Source organism: Vipera ursinii, assembly GCF_947247035.1.
Source record: "Vipera ursinii genome assembly, chromosome: 4".
Lineage (NCBI taxonomy): Eukaryota > Metazoa > Chordata > Lepidosauria > Squamata > Viperidae > Vipera > Vipera ursinii.
Genome location: NC_139514.1, coordinates 33914734 through 33939789, shown reverse-complemented (window position 1 = coordinate 33939789; position 25056 = coordinate 33914734). Strand labels below are relative to the sequence as shown.

Here is a 25056-nt window from a genome sequence, read left to right as displayed (position 1 = left end):
TTAAGTAATGAATAAAACAATCTATAAACTGGTCCAGTACTCTTCCAACTTGAATGCTTTCCTCATATATGGACAGAATTCATATAGAATTCTCTGCAAGTAAAATATATATTTGTTATTTATTTCACTTTTATTGAAGAATCTCTTAAAATGGAGAATTACACTCTGAAAACATTGAATGAAGAAAACCAAGTTATCAAAACATGACAAATTGCAGCTATCAGCTCAACAAACTAAAATGTCATCAATAAATTACTGTTTTTTCAAATTGATATTTTATTTTCAGTTCTAATTTTGCTAAAAAGCACATGGTTTTTTATATGATCTAATTGTTTGCATTAAAAAAATTCTTAAAATATTTTTGAATCTGCTTGTTGTCAGGTAAACCAGCACAAATAGTTAGTTGATGTCTGTCTCTCCATCCATCTCCATCCCTCCCTCCATCCATCTGACCCAATTTTATTCTGGCCAAATTTTTAGCACCTGAAAGTCATTAACTGCACAGGAGGAAGTGGTGTAAAGGGTGTGAGGCCATTCTGATTTCCTGTGCTAATTCTTAGCTGTGGTGAAGTATATGTTTACTAAATTTTAATGTAGTATCTTTGCTACTAAGTCTGGCCAATTTGCTTTTTACTCATACAGATCCGTATGAATGCCTAATTTATAGTTTTCATACTTTAAAAACTGTTTCATGGCTTTTTGACCTCATTCCTTATAAAATATATAATCAATGAAACATTTTTAAAGAAATTATTGCTCCTTATTTGCTGGATGAAATTTTTCTGCTGGTTCAGATTTCTGCAGTAGTGCAGTCTTAATCTAGAATGAAATTTATCCTTATGAAGAACTGTTTAAGAACAGACTTAAAAAGGCCGCTTTCCATGGTGCATATACAGTCAGATATCCACATTTTATAGAAGTATGTGAGTAGAATTTCTATTTCTGTTCCTTGAAAAATCTAAACAAGTTGAGTTTTCACGAAATAGAATTCTTGGCCATTTAAAATGGGGCAAAGATACTTTCCCTCAGTTTCTTATTAGCTAAATGTGGCCTATTATTTAATTATACACTTTATACCAAAATACGTACTCAATCTTTAGACTAAAGAATTCTTGATACTTCAGAAAATAAGTGCACATATTTTAATGGGGAATTAAAATTCCCATGACAAATTAAATTTGTTAAAATGTTATGTTGCTACATCTTGTTATTACAAAATGGGTGTGCTTTCAGATCATCTAGATCATAGAAACTATAAAATAATACCACTATCTGAAAGTTGAATTATAAAATAAGGTCAGAAATCCCAAATATGATCCTTGGACTGATTCATTTCAGATGAAATATTGTAATAGTTTATTTATTAAAGCATTTAAATAGACTAAATAGCTATACAATAGCTGAAATGTAGCACTAGCTGAGAAGGAAACTTGGTACAGAGGGTCTTCAACTTACAATCATAATTGGAACCAGAATTTCTATTGCCATGCAAGGGAATTAAGTAATTTCATAACCTTTTTACCATGGTTGTTAAATGAATCACTGCAATGTTAAGTGAATCACATGGTTGTTAAACAACTCTAGCTTTCCTCATTGACTTTGCTTTTTGGAAGCTGGCTGAGAAGATCTCAAATGGTGACTGCATGACCTGGGGATTCTACAACCCTCATAAATACATGTTGGTTGCCAAGTAACCTAATTTATTTTTCACATGGGGATGAGCCATTGGTTGTAAATATGAGGACCAGTTGTAAGTTGCTTTTTTCAGTGTTGTAACTTCAAATGATCATTAAATGAATGGTTGTAAGTTGTGTATATTATTTGCACACAACATATGTTTTGCTAATCATATGGCAAAAGACAAAATACTGACAGTATACTTTTTTCTTTCAGTTGGCTTTGGTCTTTGCACAAAACTTTACTGATATAGGTAGCTGTTCTGTTTCTTCTGTTTAAGTATATTGGCCAATGGGGTAAAGGAAAAGCTACTGAAAGAGGAACTGTTTTCTTTCATAGGGTTTGCTATCTCTTTAGTCAGATGGAATACTTGCTACACACAAGCAACATGTGTAAGGTTTTGACTTATCTGTGTGATAAGTCACACAGAGACCTGTTTTCATTTCTATACATTTCTATACATTTCTATACATTTTTTTAAAAAAAATAGAATATTATTATTATTAATTTTATTTGTATACCGCTCTTCTCCCGAAGGACTCAGGGCGGTGAACAGGGCAATACATGTTTAAAAACAAGAATGCAAATATTAAAACAAATTAAACAAGATGCCCAACAACTACAGCAATAAGTTAAAATACATTATGTATTTATTTGCTGAATTTGGAGACCATCTAATCCTGATGACTGAGAAGCTTGCTAATAAGATAAAAGACAATATAAAGATAATTGTATTTGGATACTATTTTCTTTATGAAAAATGAGAAATGATTTTACAAATAATATATAATGGAATCCCATTGGGTGATTTGGGAGGAATCTCTCTCAGCCCAACCTGCCTTACAAAGTTGCTTTGGTGAAAAATAGAAGGAAGGGTCACTATGTATGCTGCACTGAGTTCTACAAAGTAAATATACAGAAAATAAATAATAATGGTAACAAGTGTTTGGACAGATTTGTGGTTTAAATAGATTAACAGTTCTGTACCATGCCTGGATTGGGAATTGAAATCTATCAGGATGGTGAACAGTTAAATCTTTCCTATGGCTTGTAATGGAAGGAAAATATAAAAACAAATACGTAGAAGAAAAGAGATGAATGTAGTTCTTTCCTCAGTTTTGAGGTGTCATCAGCAAGGTGCTATATTTATTTAAGTATCTTGATTAAGCTATATGATGAGGAAATCAGGCAGTCTGATTTTAGTACAATTTTGTCTTTACGTCTTGTTATTTTTATTTTTTTCCTCTTTGTTGATTAGTAATACTAAAATTCTTTCTACAGATGTTGTCAGATAGAAATCAACAGTGTTTTGACCTGCATTCATAACAGGTCTCTGTATTAAACAGTTGAGTTCCAGGTAATGTTATAACTTAGGTGTAAGCTTCCCACCATTGTCTTACTCATGTACAATAAATTTTGAGTTGGGTGAACTTAAATGTTAAATTTATGTAAATTATTCTTTAATTGTAGGTCAGACTGTGTCAGAATCCCAAACTTCAATTGAAAAATAGCCCACCTTACATACTTGACATTTTGCCGGATACATACCAACATTTGCGACTTATTTTGAGCAAGTATGATGACAACCAGAAACTTGCACAGCTCAGTGAAAATGAATATTTTAAAATCTATATTGATAGTCTGATGAAAAAGTCAAAACGAGCTATAAGACTTTTTAAGGAGGGAAAAGAAAGAATGTACGAGGAACAGTCACAGGACAGGTAAGAGAATTTACTGTTTAATTCTTTTAGTGTATATTTAGATTTTTTTCTCTTTAGGAACATTCTATATACTTTCTGAACAAAATTTATCAGACTTTCTGTTGCTATTCAGAGTGAAAATACATAACGTCTTAATGTATGTGCAAATTTGTATTGCTCAATTTGATAGCCTATTGATGTGTTTTCCTAGAGAGCCATAACTGAGTTTTGATTATGGATCCTTAGAATATTTATGATAAATAAAGATTAATTTGTTTGGAAATACCAGTTTCTGATAGCATTAGTTTCATTTGTTTTTAAAATAGTTTTGCATATTCAGTTAAGACCAATTGAGGTTTAGTTATGTGTTTGGGAAGGCTTCTAAATGTCAGTGCTGACGTTTGTTTCCCTGTGAGTTAATAGTATTAGATGATATTGTTGAAGTCTGTTATGGAACTGTATTTCTATATATGTGAAATAATGATCATACTCTAAAATATATACTCTTTAGTTAATATTTCAAGTTTTAATGTTAATAGTGACTAGAATGCGAGTTATTTTAATAACTATAATGTCTTAATATCTTTAACAGCTTGGGGCAATTTTTAATGCCATCTTTTTTTTTTTGTCGGCTAGAGCCATTACATAATTTAAAATAAGTACCAAGTATGTTTTTATTTAAAATTAAGAATTTCTGTAATACAGGAACAAAAGTACCCACCTATTTAATGTGTTAACTTCATTTATAGAAAACATTTTCATACTAAAGCAGACATGTCAAACACAAGGCCCGGGGGCCGGATCGCCTGCAAAGTGGTTTCATTCGGCCCATGAAGCCATCCTGGAAACAGTAAGGGAATGGCCCCCACTGCCTTGGCCCTGGCCCAGAGTCCCTCCTTCTGCCAGAGACCCTCAGATCAGTCCCACTCCTGCCCAGACCCCCATAGGCACCCTTGATGCCAACGATGTAGAGCTGGCCACGCCCACCCAGTAGGCCATACGCACGCTAGCCACGCCCACCCAGTAGGCCATGCCCACCCTGGCCATACCCACCCGGCCCCCTGAGGGCAACCACAATGCTGATGCGGCCCTCAGTGAAATTGAGTTTGACACCCCTGTACTAAAGATTCCTATTTTGGATAAAATTAATAACTAAGTAGATAATTAGGGGTGTTGCTTTGAGAAAGAAATGCTGAAAAACGAGGAAAACCTTTTGACTTTGAGACAGGAAAGTGGGTAGCAAGCATGAAGAAGTGGAAGAACTTAGTGGAAAAACTTAGTACTTCTCTCCTTTTTGTGTTGCATGTAAGATTTTCTTCATTTTTGACTTTAAAGTGGCCTAATCCATCATTTCATATTTGAAAGAGCGTAGGGTTCCCCCCCATAATAAGTAGAGTAAAACATCAAATGGATATAATTTTATATTTAAAGGTTAAGTCACTTATCACTAATTGGCTACACTTCAGGTAGCAAGCTAAGTAATTTGAAGTTATTCTGCTTTGCATTTGTTGTAAGATATTTTATTGTTTTGTATCATTTATAAAGCTGCTTAAATTTTGTGTATAAGTGTTTTGCCATGAGAAGTGAAAATGGCAATTCAAAGCACAGGTGAAAATATATTAATGCCTGAGATGCTACATTGAGCTCTATACAGAGCACATGAGTGTTATTGAATAACTAGACAATCTGTGATTCATTGGGTTATCATTTCAGAGATATTTCCTTACCAGATTCCTCACTGCCTTCAAGAATGTCAGAATTTCTAATATACATGAAAAGTTCTTAAACATTCACTGAGAATCTGCCTTGAAAGTAGCTTATGTTGAACTATATAGTACACTAAAAAATCAGGTATTGACCACAGGAGACTTTTTATGACATTTTGTATTCTAATAAAATTCTTTGATAATTTTTATACCATAAAGTATTTTATAAAATTTGCCAAATTTCAATTCCATGTGTCCCAGAGATTGGGCGCATTCTGTCAGCTAGCACTTTTTAGGTAAATGATGCAGATATAGAAACATGGTATCTGAATACCTTTTTTACAGCCTTCATGTCCTACTCTACCAATGGCTGGTTTGTGGCATATTTTATGACTGTTTGTTCCTTTACTCTTGATGATAGATCATAAAGCATGGAAGCCATCAACCACTTATATGTCTTCATTAGCAATTTTAAATTGGCAAAAGTAGACTGATAACTTAAATTGCTTCCCAAATGAAATATCTTATTACATATGCTCCTGAGTACAGAAGTAGTCTGGTGGAAGTAGCAAGGGCACTGCAAATCAAGAGGAAAGTATCGGTATACTTAGATTTTCTTTTTTTAGTGTACAAGGGGATGTATTAACAGAAAGATGATGATAATGTTATTGCCATCAATAGAGGGAGGATGATTTTTTTCTTTTCACAAATAAAGAAAATATCATTTGAAGGAATTTTATCACAATAAAATTGATCCACTAATTTATTGAATAACAAAAATCTGATGTTGCAAATGCTTGGATTAATAACACATCAACTCAACTACATTCTCAATATGTTTTAGTAACTTAAATATTTTAATTAATTAGAAATACACTAACAAAATTGAAAGCCCCTAAAGCTCTTATTTCAGATTCTGTTTATTTGTCTTTAATATAGAAATGTTAATAAAATCAATAAACCATTTCAATAAAACTTTGTACTGTAATCATCTCCTAATAATTTCCCTGAAACTGATGAATATATGGTTTGTTGAAATGGTAATGGGACATTGTCATTTGAAATATGAACAAGGAAACAATTTTGTTAAAATTTAAAAAAAAACTATATATCAATAAACTGCTGCTGATTTGTTATCACTTAGCTCAGTCTCGGAGCTTCAGACTTCCTTCATTTCTCTGTTAATATAGATAGAGCTGTAAATATTTTGCTGCAGAATTTATACTTTTCCAGGAGGTATGTACCCAATCACTTAAGACCAAAATAATTGGTGCCTAAGCATTGTCAGACTTTGAGCAAATGATACTAACTTCATTGAATAACTTACAACGTATTGCTTTAATTTGAAATATAAAAGTCTGGCTATTTATGTAAGAAGTAGATGGAATAAACAAATATGTATGGCAATCACTTTGAAGTGGCACATTGCTTGTCTAGTTCTAAAAGATTTTATATGGTAGAGTGGTTTTTTTAGTGTCTGTATGAGCACAAGAGAATTAATGCTAACTGCTTCAGAAACTTTATGTTGATTTTGTCATTAAAACATCTTAATTTTAAAGTTTTGCACAATAAGATTTGTACAATAATGTTAGTACAGTTTTTCTTTCATCTGGAAACATCAAAATACATGTTAGTTCAACTATATAATAAAATGGGAAGAATTATATGATCATTCTTTAATTGAAAATCATGAAACTCTTGGTTAATAACAAAAGTATATTGGATGATCATTTAGCCTTATACCTGTAGTTAAGCTGAAATATATGGGATGTGATTTTAGAAAAATGTTAGACAGCTGTGCCATTGAAAAATTGAATAAATATATTCATTGACATTTTTCTATGTAACATATTTCAACATACATATATTTGATCTTTGTTTTAACAATATTAGTATATAAAGAGGATGTAAATATAACAAATGTGTACTTTTACATTTTATTTTCCATTGTGTAATTTAAATATATATAAATGCAGATTAGATCAAGAAAGGTTATTTAAACATGAGACATTGTTTGATTTGCTCTTTGTTGTCGTGTGTGATATCACCATGCCTAGATTAAAAGACCTCTCTGAGCCCTTCCGAAAGAAAATTAAAGATGCCTATGACCCTCAGAAGGGATTTTAAAAGATTGCCAAACAATTGGATATCAGTCATTCCACTATCTGAAAAATCATGTACAAGTGGAGATTTCAAACAAGTTTAGCTTGTCTCAGCAAATTCACCCCAAGAACAGAACGCAGGATGTTGAAAAAAGTCTTTAAAAATCACAGACTTTTATTGTGTGACATAAAGATAATTGTCACCATTATTAATATCAGAATTCATGAGCCTACTATTAGAAAAAAACTGCACAAATTAGATATAGGCAGAGATCACAACTTCTTTTGGTTTCCACAAGGCAAAATAATATTATTTGGCCACTATACTACAGGACATGTTTAAACAAAACCAATGATATCATTTTGCCAGAAGAACCACTTACCAACGATAAATCATGATGGTAGAAATGTTATGCTTTGGAACTACTTTGCTGCAACAGGGTCTGGATGGCACACCATCACAGAATCCACCATAGAATTCTTCATTGTACCCAAGAGCGCTTGATGATAACGTGATTACATCTGTCGGATGTTTGAAGCTCGATCAAAAGTTCAGTCATTCTTGCCATATGACCATGTCCCTAAACATTCCAGGAAGTGAAGGTTTCTGAAATGGTCAAATTAAAGCCCATATTTAAATCCTGTTGAGATGCTGTGGGTGTTTTAAAATTGGGCTGTACATGCAAGAAATCCCTCAAACATTGCACAGCTGGGGGGGGGAAATGCATAGTGAAATGGGGAAAAATTCCTCTCAGTCTCAGTGAGAGACTGGAAAACAGTTATTAGAATTATGTACTTGAAATTTTTCTGCTAAAGGAGACAGTGCCTGGTATTAGAGGAAAATGTATTTTTTTCATACAGGAGTTTGTATTATTGTAATAATCATGCAGAGGTCAAATGAATTGAAAACCATGAACTTAAATCATCTAGGTGAAAGAGAAAAAAAGAAAAAAGGGGTGTATTCTGCAGATAAAACCTGCAAAATTTCTTAAGGGAGTATAGGCTGAATGGGAAGATGGAATTCATCCTATGATTGGATGTTATTCAGGATTTAAAAATGTTGACTACCATCTCAAATTGCATTTAGTTCTTTTAAAATTGCTATAATGATCCTAAATTCTTGGATTATTGGTTTACTTCAAGGACAGTCACATGCAGAAAACATTTTAACAATTCATAAGAATAACGTTTTAGCTAGTCTTTATATTTATATTTGCATAATTTCCCTCTCTGTACTAAACTGCTTATTCAGTATGCATTCTTACAAGTATGGATAATGTGTGCTGGACAAAACCCCAAGTGATTTCTCTAACACATCTTTCCCAATTAGGTAGGTTGTCAAAATAACAGAGAGAAAGAGATAAATTTTAAGAAATGGGATCTTCCTTAAAACTCCACAGTAGTTTAATCTGAAAAATCTTTATCCTTGAAGACACATTAAGTAGAAAAGTTTCGTATGAATTTTATTTCTGATAATTAAATAGTCATATCCATATAACAATATGGAAGTGGTTTGCATTCCCTTGCAAGATGTTTTTATGCTTTCCAGCTGTGTCTATAGAATCCCAATAGTTTTGTCAGGGACATGAAGCAAGAATTGTGACCCAAGCTTTGCCCATTTGGTGAGTGTGAAACTGATGTTATGATGCAGATACAAAACGGAAGGAACATACGTTGCAGCGTTGTAACATTTGTTGCATAATTTACCCCTTATCTGGACAGTTGTGATTCTTTCCAGCACAACAATACAGGTAATCCTTGACATGATAATTTATTCAATGAAGATTAGACATTTGTTAAGTGAGTTTTGCCCTATTTTACGACCTTTCTGGCCATAGTTAAGAGAATCACGGCAGTTATTAAGTTAGTAACGAATGTTAGTGAATCTGGCTTCTCTATTGACTTTGCTTGTCAAAGGGTCAAAAGGGGTCACATGACCTAGGACACTGCAACTGTCATAAATACAAGCCAGTTGCCAAGGGGCTGAATTTTGATCACATAATCATAGGGATGCTGCAATAGTCGTAACTGTGAAAAACACATATAAGTCATTTTTTTCAGTGTTGTAACTTCAGATGGTTACTACATGATCTCTTGTAAGTCGAAGACTACCTGTGTTTCCTGATTTGGTCAGTTTGTAAATAAGAGATTGATTGGGAGTCTTCAATTGTAATAATCAATTTTCTCATAGGAAAAGGTAAACTATAAATATATCATGAAAGGGAAATCACTAACATGAAATAATTCATTTGGATGGTCTGTTAACATTAGGATATAGCAAGAACAATTTTATTGGAAAATTAATTTTAAAAAATCCTGATAATTAGCTGCATTTTTACTTTTAATATAATGGTCTGCATAGAATTAATCAGCTTTAACAGTTTAATAACAGTGAGAAAAATGCTGATGCCAAAGGCATGTAGCAGTATGATTAATCATTGCCAGTTTATAAAAAGGTAAAGGTAAAGGTTCCCCCGCACATGTGTGCTAGTTGTTTCCGACTCTAGGGGCCGGTGCTCATCTCCGTTTCAAAGCCGAAGAGCCAGCGCTTGTCCAAGGACGTCTTCGTGGTCATGTGGCCAGCATGACTGGACACCAAAGGCCACAGAACGCTGTTACCTTCCCACCATAGTGGTTCCTATTTTTCTACTTACATTTTCACGTGCTTTTGAACTGCTAGGTTGGCAGAAGCTGGGATGAGTAACAGGCGCTCACTGTTACGCGGCACTCGGGATTCGACCCGCGAAACTGCCAACCTTCTGATTGACAAGCTCAGCGTCCTAACCCACTGAGCCACCGCGTCTTGCCAGTTTATAGCCAGATGATATTTAGTAAATATGCAAACATTCCTTTATTTCTTATATCTAACAAACTTATTTTAAAAAATAAGTCTATAAATCCTATAAACTTACTGTCAAAGCCACCCGCACCGAAAGAACCAAATGAAATGTGATACGGTCGACAATGCTCTCTACATGGGGCTGCCCTTGAGGACCACCCGGAGGCTTCAGCTGGCGCAGAATGCAGCCGCGCGGGTTGTGATGGGGGTTTCCCGATACTCCCACGTAACACCTCTGCTCCGCTAGCTGCATTGGCTTCCGGTTGCCCTCCGGGTGAGATTCAAGGTGCTGGTGATGACCTATAAAGCCCTAAATGGCTTGGGTCTGGGATATCTGAGGGAGCACCTGTTGCCGGCATCAAGCTCCCTTCGTCCTGTGCGCTCCCACAGGGAGGGTCTTCTCAGGGTACCGCCGGTAAAAGATTGCCGGCAGACAATACCCAGGGGGAGGGCCTTCTCTGTGGGTGCGCCGGCCCTTTGGAACCTGCTGCCTGTAGAACTTAGGACAGCCCTTGACCTCCGCTAATTCCGCCGGGACCTGAAGACCTGGCTCTTTGACCTGGACTGAGAGTACTAATTGGGATTTTAATTGGGATTTTTATATTCAAGGTTAATGTAATCATTTTAATTGTTTTTAATTTTTATAATTGTTGTATTGTTTTCTTTTTAAAAAACCTTGTGAACCGCCGTGAGTCCTACGGGGGAAGGGCGGTATATAAGTCTAATAAACTAAACTCAACTCAACTAAACTAATACCATATGATGAATTATCAAATTATGGTTCAGATTTATGCACCCTTTTATAGTAGTAGTAAAATCCATAAGGTAGAGCTAATCACCTCCATTGTTATAATCCTTGCTATAGTTATGAAAAGTAAGGTAATAAGTAAAATACAGATTTTTATTGCACTTTTAATAATCAAAAATGGATACCACTATTAAAACCATTAGCTGTGGTGAAAAAAAACCCTCACCAGCCATACTGGAAATAAGTGTGTATATTTTCAATCTTGATCCCAGAAGAGCTGTGAGTAAAGGACTTTTAAAGAGAGAGGAAAAGAAAAAATGAAGGAGACAGTGAGTACACATACAGGAACACACCCTGTTATTGGGTTCTCTCATTATTGTTATTGGCCTGTAAAACTTCTTTAACCTTTCAAGGAGACTTGGAATTATTTTTCTGCCAGCAAACAAGCTGATCTCTCAGAGCTAGTTGTTGTCAAGAAAAAGGATGCCTAAATTTGCTCAGTTGAGGCTGGTGTTCAGACTTGTTTCTTGAGGAAAGGAATAAACGGGCTTGTCATTGGGCTCAGAAGTAAAATTTTCTGCTTTATTTGTTTTTCATTTATTAACTAATGCAATAAAATACAAAAGAAAAAAATATTAAATCTCTTTGTTTAACAACCAAGTTTCCAGTCCCATTTGTGGTCACTAAGCAAATACTTAAAGTATAAATGCAATGAGGTCATTTCTAAATATTATTGCTTTTTGAAAGAGATGTCACCTAAAAATCTATTGAATTTTTTTTACATTTTTTTCGTTCATTAAGTAAAACATGCAAGCAAACAAAAAGGATACACATACACAAACATAAAATATTTTGAAAAATAAAAAGTAACACACACCCCCAAATTAAGAAATATTATAAAAAATGTACTCTGGTGGCCCCTCTTTTTTCTCCCCTCCCTTCTCCAGCCCCTAACTGCTACATGAATATTTTTATAGTTACTTTGGATATTTCTGTTTGGATCATTTTGAAGCATCTCTCTTTTGTTACATTTGTTAAGACCATAGCTTCAAAAAATACTGTATCTACAGTACCTACTACAAAATCTCTTTTTTGTAGCCTTTAATAAAATCTGGGACCCATAATTCCTGTGGTATTGAAATTTGGAAAATTTTATAAAATATTTTATGACATTAAAATTATGATAAGGCATTTTATGACATAATACAAAATGCTGTAAAACATTTCTGTGGTCAGTTACTGATATTTGACTGCTATGCAGGTCAGTGTGGCCTACATATCCCTGAATTCTAAAGAACTTCTCCAGTAAACTAGAAACCTACCATTGTTAAAGATATTGAGGAATCTGGTAAGGAAATATCTCTGAAATGATGACCCAAGGCATCATAAGTTGTTTGGTTTGTTTTAATGCTGTGTTCCTGCGAGCTTAAAGATGAGTAATCATCTTCCCCCATGTCTTTTATGTGTCCAGTGTTTGCTTGTCTGTTACTCCTGTCCCTATGTGAAGAGGTCACTGTCATATTAGCCATTATAGTTTGTTTTGCCATAAATTCTTCAGGTTTCTGCATATAAAAAACGTAATCATTTAAAATGTTAATGCTTTTAATGGTTCAAAATAGATGATTATATCTTGCCTTTGGATATATGTACACCCCCCTTTCATCAGGGCCAAACCCAGGAAGTTTTATATTTTCTTGATTCATTTGAACTGAGCAAAGTGGTTAATAGATTCAGAACTAGGCAGCCTATATAGACAGAAATTGAATTTGATTTCTTGTCCTACTTGTTCCAAAACCTTTAACCTTAGTTTTAGATGAAGCAAGAAATTATAGGTAATGGAAGATACACCGTGCTGTATTATTTCTATCACCAAAAAGGATGAACTAAATCATGGCTGTTTAACACATTCTTGCTTATATATTTAAAAGCTTTTTTTATTATATAACACTTTATTTTAATATAAATTACCTCAAGACCTTCAAAAGTAGACATTAAAACTCAAATAGATGTTTTATCTATAGTTCACCCAGTTTCTGTATTTTTAAATGATTTTCTTTCAAGAAATCTTACAATTTATATCTATAAACATTTAAAGTTCAATCTTTTTCTGCTTATTATGCAAGAAACATTGTATTATTATTTTGTTTTGTTTAGTATTTATATATAAGATTTTGTGAAATGAAGTAGCTATGAATTGTCCCAGAAAAGAATTCCTTTTTTAAACTCTGGATCTGTTGTTTAATTGTCAAAAACGTGATGCTAGAGAAGAAACATAATCAAACTCATATTTGGAATTTGATTAACTATACAGACAGTTTTTGGAGATTTTTATGTTATATGCATTGCAATTTACAAAACTTGAATAATTAAAATTTGTTGCCATTTTGAAAATAACAAACATGTATAAAAATTTCTATAGTGTAACATACTGAGAACAGACTTCCTGTTTATATATTTTGTGGTTAGTTAAAAGGTAAGTACAGCAGACCCATGTTTCAGTTTCTTTTGGCAAATTAGCATTTGTGTTAACAGACTAGATTATTCGCAATATCTCAAGTGCTGTTTTTGACATTCCTTTTCTATAGAAACATAATACCATCTAATGCATTTTAAATATTTTAAATCATAATTTGAGATTCATTAACAGTCTTGCTATAAAAGTTTCCCATTTTCTAGACATGAAAATATCTTTCTGTTCTTAAAAATGTTTTGTCTTAACCTTGTATTTGATTTAGTCCTTCATGGGATAGTTAGATTCCTATAAAATGTAGGTTGTTTTGATGACTAAGAAGTTTTAAGCAGCCAAAATGGGATTAAAATTTAAGAGGAGGAATTAAAGTGTTTTCCTTCCAATTTTATGAAATGCAACAGTCACTACTTTTTTCCACTGCCAGAAACATATTGTTAAGGAATAGTACATTCCTCAAGATGCTTATGAAGTAAGAAAGAAATAGCTGTAAATTTGTTTTACCTTTTGAAGTCTCAGAAAATGTGAAAATAGACATTAAAAATGTTATGGAAAAATTGAGTTTTAAACTTAGGATAGAGTTTTGTTAGATGCATATGCCTTTTATAGTGTAACATTTTTTTAAAAAAACTATTAACATACAGTGTCAGTGAAATTATTCAAGAACTAACATGTAATTTATATTTTTAATTTATTTTTATTGGTTATTGATTAATAAAGAGAAAGAACAAAACACAAAGGTAATAATGATGCAGATCTTGCAGAAGGTCAGAAGGGCGAGAGCTGATTTCACCTCAAGGGGTAAGATATTCCAAATGGCAGGAACCTCAATATACCTCTCTGCCAGTGTGGATGGGACAGGTCAGTCCCATCATGGTGAGACAGTTCCTCAAATAACCTGGACCCATGCCATGAAGGACTTTAAAGGTGATAATCAACACCTTGAATTGCACATGGAAGCAAATTAATAACCAGTGCAGCTTGTGGAGCATGGTGTAACATGGACCACTCTAGGGGCCCTAAGAATTGTCCATGGTGCTGCACTCTGCACCAGCTGTAGCTTCCAAATTGATAGCCCCGTGTGGAGTGCATTGCAGTAATTGAAACATGAGATAACTAGAGCTTGAGTGACTGAGCATAGGGACTCCTGATCCAGGGAAGCCTGCAACTGGTGTACAAGATGAAGTTGTGCAAAGGCTCTCCTAGCCATGACTGCCATCTCTTTTTGAGCAGAAATCGCAAGTCAAGGAGTACCCCAAGTTTCAGATTGGGTATGTCTGAAATAGTGCCATCCCAACCAGAACAAAAGAGATTAAAGTCCCAGATCTTGAAGTTCCATGCATCTAAAGCCACTTGCTCTTGCTAGGGGTCAGCTGAAGTCTGTAGTCCCTCATCCAGTCTCCCTCAACCTCTAGGCACCGCAAGAGAGTAGCCACAGAATCACTTGGTTCACCAGGGGTGGAGTTATAAAGTTCAGTGTCATCAGCATACTGATGATACCTCAACCCATAGTGTTGAATTATCTCACCTAGTTGCTTCATGTAGATGTTAAAAAGGAATGGAGAGAATACTGAGACCCATGGCATGCCACAGAGGAGTGGCCGTGGCCTGGACCTCTCACTCCCAATCAACACTGATCTTGGAGAAAGCAGCCAAACCAGCACAAAACTGCACCACCCAGCCTCAAACCCTGTAGCCAGCCAAAAAGATACAATCGTTGAATGTATCAAAGGTTGCTAAGAGGTCAAGATGAGCAAAGATGGCTGCACTATTCCCATCCCACTTTTACCAGAGATCATAAGCAAGTGTGACCAATACTGTTTCTGTCCCATAACCGGTCCTGAACCTTGACTGAAAGGGGTGCAGGTAATCCGTTTCATCCAGGATCATCTGACACTACCAAACAAACACCTGTTTTACCACCTGTCCTAAAAAGCAGGATGGGAAAATTGTCCAGGCAGGAGGGATTGAGTGATGATATTTTGAGGAGGGGGAGAACTAGGGCTTCCTTAAAAGGCCATGGGAATGTCCCCTCCTGCAATGAAGAGTTTATCATTATTTGCACATACTTGCTGGTCACCGTCCTGGCGGGAAAAAGAGCTGATTAGCAGGTGGGCATCCCAGGCATCTAATATGCACTGACAGCATCCTGTCCTCTTTCTCAGGTCCAACAGAACCAAACTCTTCCCAGATAGCTGGGCAAGACCTCTCCCCGGGCATCTCGCATGATCTGCACCATGTATGGATTCAAACTGAGAATGAATCTGAGCAATTTTGTCTGTCAGATGTTGAATTTGTTTTTAAGCCTTGGTCTTGTGCAGCCAGAATCAGCCCCTCAGTCTCTTCAACTTTCCTGTTCTTAGCCCTTATCTGGTTTACCTGTGTTTTTTTAAAAAAAATATACTAGCCATGTAATACTTTATCTTCCCATGTCACTTTTCTGTTCTTCATTTGCTCTTTTTTGTAGGCCACTTTGGTTTCTCCAGTACTCAGTAAGCCTTCCTGGTATATAATGGATTACTGTTGACAGAGTAATCAGTGCAATAATAGACAATAGTGGTGATAGTGAATTGCCTTGAAAGATTCCTCACTTGATATTAACTACTCCCAATCTATCACCATTGACCAGAACATCATCTTCCATTGTGCCATTGATCTTTGAACAAAACTTTTGATTTTTCTGTTGAGCCCTTTTATTTCTAGGCACTTGATTATCCAGTCATGTTTTAGGGAGTCAAATGCTTTCTTGAAATCAATCTATACTACATTCAAGTTGTTTTTTTGTCCTCAGGGAAGGACATGGAAGGCAAGCAACATCACATGTATTATGTGATTATTGCACAAAATACAGTATGTGTAGTTTATGCACTTAATTATTTAAATATAAATAAGTCTACCTTTGGGAAAAGATGGATTAGGTGTAATTGGAATTTGGGCAGGGGACATATAAACCAGATAAAGTCTCATCTATACCTAGGAATTGCTGTCACAGTTCCTGGCTCCTACATTTTAAGATTTTTTTAAGGATTATAGCCAATGCTGTAAGGCATCTCAACAGCCATAGCTAACCTGCTTACCTAATTCAAATAATCAAAAACACCAATATTTTACCTATGATTACATATGGTGCAAAACATAGGAGAATATATAAATTCTTCTTTTCAGAACAGACACAATCTGCTTTCCTGAAATGCATTGTGGAGATAGACAAATCTATGCCAACTCCAACATTAAGGTCATTGATTGTTATATTCCACCTAGAGTCACACTCTTGTCAGATGGGTAGCTATAAAAATGTGATAAATAAAACCTCGACCCTTTTTGTGTGCATCACGACATTACATGCATACTCACCAAAGAGGAGTAGAGCTTGTGGCATAGCAACACAATACTGTTTCATAGTTTTGACAAAAACAGGTTGAAGTTGCAGATTTGTTCCAATTATATCTCGTTATGCACTACAAGGAATATGTTGAATATAGTCCTCTGATTTGCACTCAGTGCTTTTTTTTGAGGAGTACACTGAATAAGACATGAATTTCATTTTGGTTTATGTGTGTCAAGCACTTTGCTCAAATTCTGATAATATGCCATATAAATACTGGCTTGTTTATATGAGGAAGAATCAGAGTGCCTTTAAGATTCTGGAATAGAAACTGAGAGACTGAGTTCTAGTTTTCCCTTAGTTGTGGAAATTGGTTGGGTGACTTTAGATCAGTCATCCTCTCTCAGTCCAACCGAGCTCACAGGATTGTGTTTGGGAAAACAGGAGGAAGGAGCATTATATACATGTACAAAATAAAGATGGAATATAAATAAAAATATCCCATAGTTTTGCTTGATACACTGTCAAAATGGTCTTTGTAAAAGTATTATTGAAAAATAATAGGCATTAAAAATAACTTAATGTTCTTTGGATAATATTGCTACTCATATTCAATTTCCTGAAGCTTTTTTTTTTTAAAAAAAAATTAACATAACTGCAAAACATTAGAAGTTAGGGAAATAATTTAAGTTAAACTACAAAAGATATACAGGTAGTCCTCGGTCTACGACCCTAGTGGAGGCTGACCATTACAGTTGCAAGTGTTAAGTGAGACAGCCTTGCTTAATGACCCTTACCCCTTGTTCTCTCTGATCCCACCGTTATATGAACATGTGGGTTGTTAAATGAGCATGGGGTAACTAATGAGTAGGGGAGGACCTGAGAGGCTTGCTACCCTGCTAGGTCCACAAAAGAGACAGGCAAGCAGTCAAAAGCTTTGCAAAAACAATCCATCTGGGGGAAGAGCCGAGCCAGATTAGAGCCTAGTACCATATTCCAAGCCAGAGTGGCTTCCAAACAGCCTCTGTGCTTGGCCCATGAAGCTATGCTTGCGGACTGGGCCTCTGCCCCCAGTCAGCTGGCTATCAGAAGCCTGCAAACTTGCTAGCTTTGGGGAAGTCAGCCGTCTGCATGCAGAGGCGGCAGCTTAAAGACAAAACCTTTCCCTTGCTGAATACCCTCCCTCTCACAGATACCCACATTTCTTTAATAAAGAAAAAACAAACAAAAACCCCTGGAAGGGAAAGACTTGCTGATGTTTCTCCTCATCTCCTCCTACCACCACCACCACCATGACTACCACCCTTAGGTACTGAAACTAAATGCCTCAACCTGCCAACATTGATTCCTTTTAACCACTTAAATTTACTAAATTTACTGCATGTCTGGAAAGAGTGACAAAATTTATAAGTTACTTACCTTGATGAGTCACTGTCAGGCTGAAGATGGAAAAGAAAGAAGAAGGCAAAGAAAATCTTTCTGCAGCTTTTTACGTTGAGGAAATGAAGAAACAGTTCATCTCTAAAGAAAAAGGGGCAGCACAAATGTACAGTAAACGGCCACAGCAGAAGCTGGGTCCTTAAGGCAATCAGGTCTGTTATATTTTAAAATAACAATGCTACATTATGTACACTACTAATTTAGTATTCAGTAGCAAATGATTACTCAAGAAACATGGACATAACTTGTTTGGCAAAATAATTATATATTTGAAATGCTAAAATAAATAAAATAGCGCAGTAAGTTCAGATGTGGGCAGGTAAAATGTGCAATTCATAAGAGCACAAATAGAAGGTAGCCCCAATACAACAAGGTTTAGCATTCTAACCAACATTGAGTGTTTTACAATTTTAACTGCATTCTGAAGTTTCCACAAATGAAAATATAAAAAAGAATGGAACACAAAGTACAAGGATGAATGAAAGATGCCAAATTCCAAAACTCCAAGAGTCAACCATCCAAAATAAACCATCAAAATTCAGCTTTTGGAAATAAGTGAAAACTAAACCATTGTATCGATGTCTTGCTGACTTTAAATATGTATACTTTATACTTGCTCTTGATTCCTCTTATTGTAGACGTTTACAATGCTTTTGAAAGTAAAGATACCGTAGAAAATATCAGAAAAGATAATTGTCTCCTTTATTTTTGCATTACACAGTGTGACAAGCTTTGTACTTGCCCAGAACTCAAAAGCTACAGCCACTGTCTGGCTTAATAAATGGGACTGAAAAAACTCAGCTTTCATTAAGGCTCAGCTCTCTTGAGTGCATTCAAAGTCTTTTCTCAGAAAAGAATCTGTCAGGTCTGAACCATAGTCACAACTGGAAATGCTTAGATAAGCTCATGAGAACATCCAAGGACAATAATATTTACTGGAGAAAGTTGAGGACACTACCGAAATAATTCTAGCAACTGCAGTTAATCTTGTCTTGCTTCCTCAAAAAACCAATATTTTCTTTAACAGTATTTTCTTTCTTACCTGTCCCCTCATTTCAGCAGACTAACTAATTTCCTTCTGTGTTTATAAGACTTGTTCTTATTGATTTCTCACCGAGTGTGAGAGTTTACTTTTATAGTACCAAGGACTTGTCTTTGCATAAGAAGTTTGCCATGAAAAAGTTGCGATGTCTCCATAATGAAGAGGAGAATAATTTGGAAGTTGTCTAGTATCTGCCTCCCTTTCCCATCATAGTAGAAATAACCAACAATCTTACAGCCTTTATCCATAAGAGCTCTACTAGTCAAGAGGATACCAGGCTGACTAATACAATCCTGCACAAACAGACCCAGTCAGTTGACAGTTCTGGTGATGCCAATAAATAGACCCAGCAGATTCAATTATAGAGTTTATGACCATGCTAACTTCAGCTAATGCAGTATGTGAACTACATTTAGCAACTTGTTATGGAGAAACAACCATCTGTGCTCAGGTTAGCACCATGGGAAGTGCTGGTGGTTAGAGTAGCAGACCAATGTATGATGAGTGGGGAGTAAGAAGTTCATTTTAAGTGGATCAAGATAAAGTAGATGATAAGGATACTTATTCCTTGTGTTGTTAATATGGAAAGAATATTACCTGCCTGTTGAAATGAGAGGAAGTAGTAGTCAAATGGAGGAAGTGCAAGAATCAGATATTGTCCATCTGGCTGAATGACTGGTTATCCAAGTTCATTATTGCTCAATAGAATAGGTAATGCCTAATGCCTTTGGACTTTGGTTGCTTCATGTACTGTGCAGGCGTTTTATTCTGCTTGAGAAAAGATGCCTTGCCCCTAATTGCCTAGTTGCCTGCCACCCAACTGCCTAGCTCTGCTGGGAAGTGGGGGGAGATATTTGGATCATTTCTTCAACTGGTATCTAAGGTTATCTAGAGGTAAATGCTGTCTGTGACATGGTGCCCCCAGGCCTACAGCACATCCCTGTCCTGGACTTCGATTCAGAAGGAGGCAACTTCTCCTGCTCCTTCCCTACAGCTTCCTAGATTGCTGTTAGAGGTGAGCAGCCTGGAGAAGAAACAGTACTAGCAGACCTTGCTCTGATCTTCCTTACTAATCACTTAGATAAGGTTTATTCAGTGGGATTTTACAGAAGAGATATGCTCCTAGCTAGAAGCAGTATATTTCTGGTTGAAACAGAAAAAAATGATTCCTAGTTACATGTGTCCCTGCATCTAGCAAATAGCAAGTGCTATGTTTTGGGGTGGGTAGGGAGGTTTTTGGAGGGAACATTTTTTTTAGGTCAAAAGAGAGCTATTTTGAATCTAAATAAAAACGTAATTTCTTCCACTATACTGAATTGGAACTGAAGCTTTAAAAATAAAATACTGTTATGGCCATGGAGCTTCAGCCAGGCAATCGAATTGTTTACTACTATTCACCAGCAGAAAGCACCAGTTTAATGCTGACTGCTTGGTGCTTCCTTTGGAGCACTGGCCCAGATAGAAGAATTTGAAAGTGAACAAGGTTATACTCTCCCAAATTGTAAGATATAAAAAGACCGTACAAACACAGGTTTAGGAACTATAATTTATAAGATATATGTTTTCATATATGAAAGCTTCCTCTTTTCCGCCATCCCTCCTTGACTACAAAAAAGAAAATTGAAAACTGCCACATCATAAATATTCTAAAAGATATATTAAAGTACAGGTGAACCATTTTTAAGGGAAACTATTTCATTTTCCCAGTAAACTAGATTTCATAAGGTAAAGAAAGAGATTGAAATGAACCAATAGATAAAAGCAGAAAGATCAGGAGAAACAGAATAGGGAATAAATAAATCAGGGATAAATGCTAAATAATACATCGTGGAGTAGTAGCAGATGAGTCCATTCTGGAAAGGCTTCTAAATTACTCATTAATGTACTTTTCTCAAGAGAGAAAAATCTCATCTGAAGGCTTGCCTCAAATGCAAATATATATCTGATAATTGTATTACATTATTTCTTAAGTGTTTATCTTATTTTTCCACAAACTGCTACAAAATAGTTAAAAGCATTAATGCAAATAATAAAACACAGCAAATAGTTCCACAGTAATAATATCCTACAACAGAAAGCAAATTAAAAAAAATAAAACATAAAACTGTTAAAAGCTATATCATATTGAAGACATACATCTTTAAAACTGGGTGAACATATTAATCATATTAGGTGTATTGCTAATTAAAACAGAATAAGTGTGAACTATAGCTGCACCTATTTTTATGTGATATTAATTCCTCCTTTCCCTTAAGGTCTCTTAGGGAAGGCAGAACAGATTTGGAGAGTAGGGGGAAAGAAACAAAATCCACTTCAGCATTGTATATCAATTCATAACAATTAGATTTTTAGCAAGCATCAAATTTCTAAAACAAAACAGAAGAAAATAAATTTGCTCAAGTGATAAGAATTGGTTATATTTTACTGAGTTCCTAAAGTGGCAGTGTTGGATAGTTTATTTAGACTCCTTTTCTGTCCATCTGCTGTTAAAACGTTGTTCTGTTTAGCTTTTAATGCTTAAAATTTCAGAAATAAAATGTAAAACAAGCCAAAATCAGAAATGAAAATCAAAGAACAAAAGTATAACTTGCCAACAAAAGCCTTCTGGAGAAAAATATTTGACAAATAAAAAAAACACAACAGATGTTCCAGTATCTAGGTTCAGATAATATTCTTTCCTTCGTCTAACTGAAAAATGATTCCATTCTTTAGGAAGATGGAGGAGATTTTAATTTTTGTAATGTGTTTTTGGCTTTTCAGTTGGCAGAAATTAAGCAACAGAAAAAGGTTTTGTATACCTCATCTAGATTAAGATTGAGTTAAGACTTCTTTCTGTCTCTAAAAAAAACCCAAAACCCTTTCAATCTTCTTCCAGGAAGAAGAAAGAGTAAATGGGGGGGGGGGGGAATGAGAAGACCATATGGAACAACCCTTGGAGAAAGAATAGAAAAAAGGGAGAGGATAACACTGGGAGCCACATGTGACTGAGCAGTTTTGTATGCCAAAAACAGATCAAACTAAGTGGCATGGAAATTATCCTTGAAGTTACTGTAGCACAGTGAAGCAATCAAGCTGCAGCATCAACATCAAACACCTCTATCACAGTGGTCTGTGGACCCCTGGGGATTGCAGTGTCATCCCAGGAGGTCCCTGAAGGCTTGAAGAAATGTTAAGATTAAATCTTACGTCTTCGGGGTTCGTAGCCATGAGCCATGGTCACAAAAAGTATTTAAAGGGGTCCATGGTGAAGAAAAGGTTGAGAACCATGCTGTATCATACTATTGGCCTATGTACCAGCTACCGCCTGGTGTGATAATCCTCTTCAGTGGCCTGAGAGGAGACTAAGTAATGTCACCTGATGGCGTTCCTATGCTAAGATTTTCTCAGAAGATTCAAGAAGAGCATTTCTATAATAAACCAAAAAGAGAGAGAGAAAATGCTTATAGGAATGATGAAGCTAGAACCAGCAGTACTGGGAGTTAGCTGTAGCTGTCTCTTCTATCATCACCCAAATATCAATGATATGCAGACCTGGTTTCCGATCAGGAGCCCTAGTAGAAAACCTTTGCTTAAAATCAAGCATTAATAAATTAAGTAGTACAGCAGAATTTACATAATAGATCATGAATTTTTTATAATTCATAGTCACCTTCCAAGGCCCTTGAGATGGAATACATTGGAGTCAGTGGTTCGTAGCTCCACTAAACAAGCCAACCTTGCAACAGAGTTCTTCTTGAAGCAGCTGTTTGGCAGTAAAGGTCAGTTCTGCTGTAGTGGAAACAAAGAATAAAAAAAAAATTCTGACTTGAGCCCCATCAGGCTTGGGAAGATTAAATGAGACTAATGCCTACTTCTATTCCAGTCTACTCCAGTAGCAGGTGCTTCCTGCTCCAGTGGTTGTTCCTTCTCCCACCCCAGGATCAATAGATCCTTCCAAAGCATAGTGTTCCCAAGCTAAATCATTGCATTGGTTGTTAATCTTAGCCAATCTGGGATGTATCTGATGGAATAGAAGCCTACCTCACAAACAGATAAATGCAGGGATTGTGGTTCCATCAAGAATTAATAATGCCTTTCAGCTAACTGGAGCTGAGGGTTGTTTAGCTGGCTAAGAAGGCATTGAAAGATCAAGTGAACAGGCAGCACTAATTTGCACAATTGTAGAGTATTAGCTAAAGCCGGTACAAATTGTGACTGAGGATAAAAATCAGAAAGGCCTTCAAAAAGAAGTCACTCACCTATCTGTATCCACAGAGTACATCAACTGCATTTGCTATTTCCAATGGGATAAAACAAGTTTGAATGCTAGTTCCAATCCCATTCAGTCTGTTTTCCATTTGCATATTGTCATATGCTACCCAGAGTCTGAAGGAGGTACCAATTGGTCAGCATTTTTTGACCTTTAATGATTAAATGTATGGACAAAGTACCTCCCTACATTCAAGAAACCCTCTTGTTGATAGCTTTGCTGAGAACGCTTGTTTAGGCACACAAAAACAGTGATCTACAGTTGATACTGAAGAAATTATCAATTGCTGCTGTGCTTGTCTGCCTGAATGTCAGCCTGAACAAGGCAGAAGTACCAATAAAAGGGAATATTTGTAATTCAGGTTTGAATTGGTTGTTGAGATGGTTGTGTGGCAACTCCTGGATGAAATTGATTATCTAGACCAAGGGTGTCAAACTGCTGGCCCATGGCCCAGTTGCATCATGTGGAGGCCGCACCCACCCCAGCTCCGGCATTGCAAAAAAAGTTGCAATACATCACAAGATGTCATGTGACGCGGCAAGTTTGACACCCGTGATCTAGACCCTTTCCAGTTAGGGTTCAAGCCTGATTATGGAATAGAAATGGCATTGCTTGCGCTTTTTCATGATCTCTGGTGGGAGCAGGATGGAGGTAGTGCATCCATCCTTGCTCTACTTGACCTCTCTGAGGTTTTTGGTACCATCAACTATGGTATCCTTCTGGAGTGACTTTAAGGGTTGGGAATGGGGGTCTCTATGTTGTCCTGGTTCACTTCCTTCCTCTGGTCGCTCTTGGTCAGTGTTGATAGGAAGCAAGAGGTCCAGCCCTTGTTTCTTTATTTTGTAGGTTACTACAGTGCTTGATACTTTTCCTGCTTTTATTTAACATCTACATGAAACTGCTGGATCAGATCATCCACCACCATGGGTTGTGATACCATCAATATGCTGGTGACAGCTATTTGTTTTAGCCCATGGTAAATTAAGCAATGTGATAACCTCCCTTTTACAATGCTTGGAGGGGTTAAGGGATTGATGGGAAACAATGGGCTGAAACTGAACCAGGCTCTGGATTTGGGCTTTGTTGGTCCATAGAAAATTGCCATCTCTGGTCTTGGACAAGATGATACTGCCCTGACAAACCCAATGAGTAATCTGGGAGTTCTCCTGGACCCAGGATTCCTGTTCACAATCACTCACCCAGGAGGGATTTCATGCAACTGTGGCTTGTGCACCAGTTATGCCCTTTCCTGGACCAACAATCCCTCTCACAGTCACTCATACTTTAGTCTCCTTCTGTCTTGACTCCCTTGAGTCACTCACTCCATAGTCACGTCCCTTCTTAAAGTGTGCTCTCCATGACATTGTTCCTGAAAAGTATCTTCCATGTTTCCCCATGGGGGTGGGATGGGGCCTGTGTAAGGGGTGAATGGAGTGGAGAAGCAACGTGGCAGCAAGAGCGTGATGGCAGACCAGGTATGGTCATGGTGGGCGGTGGCAGAAAGGGTGCCGAGCCTGGCATAGGGCGAGTCGGCCCAGATCCGGAGTGCCGCTCCGCCGCTTGCTTGCCAGCGGTCGCCGGTGGAACCACACTGCCCACACTTCTGCCTTTGGGCTGCTGAGTGCCAGCCAGCATGCCTACTCGGTTTCGCAGGTGCCAGGCTAAGGGCACGTGCTGCAGCTCTCATGCCAGCTGGGCGCTTTTGGCTTATACCGGCTGCTCGCACCGGAACGCCTTCTGCCTGACTGGTTGCTGCCACCG

General features: G+C 36.4%; 1 protein-coding gene across 2 annotated transcripts in view; it reads left to right on the top strand.

Annotated features, from left to right (window-relative positions):
• The window catches only part of CBLB (Cbl proto-oncogene B), a 66805-nt gene that overhangs the window by 5385 nt on the left and 36364 nt on the right, over positions 1–25056 (top strand). For both annotated transcript variants that reach the window (XR_014492446.1, XM_083362028.1), the window contains exon 3: positions 3148–3398. Coding sequence is in view for 1 of the 2 variants with exons in the window: in XM_083362028.1 (XP_083218154.1) it covers positions 3148–3398 (251 nt within the window). In the remaining variant the exon portion in view is untranslated. The remainder of the gene's footprint in view (positions 1–3147; positions 3399–25056) is intronic.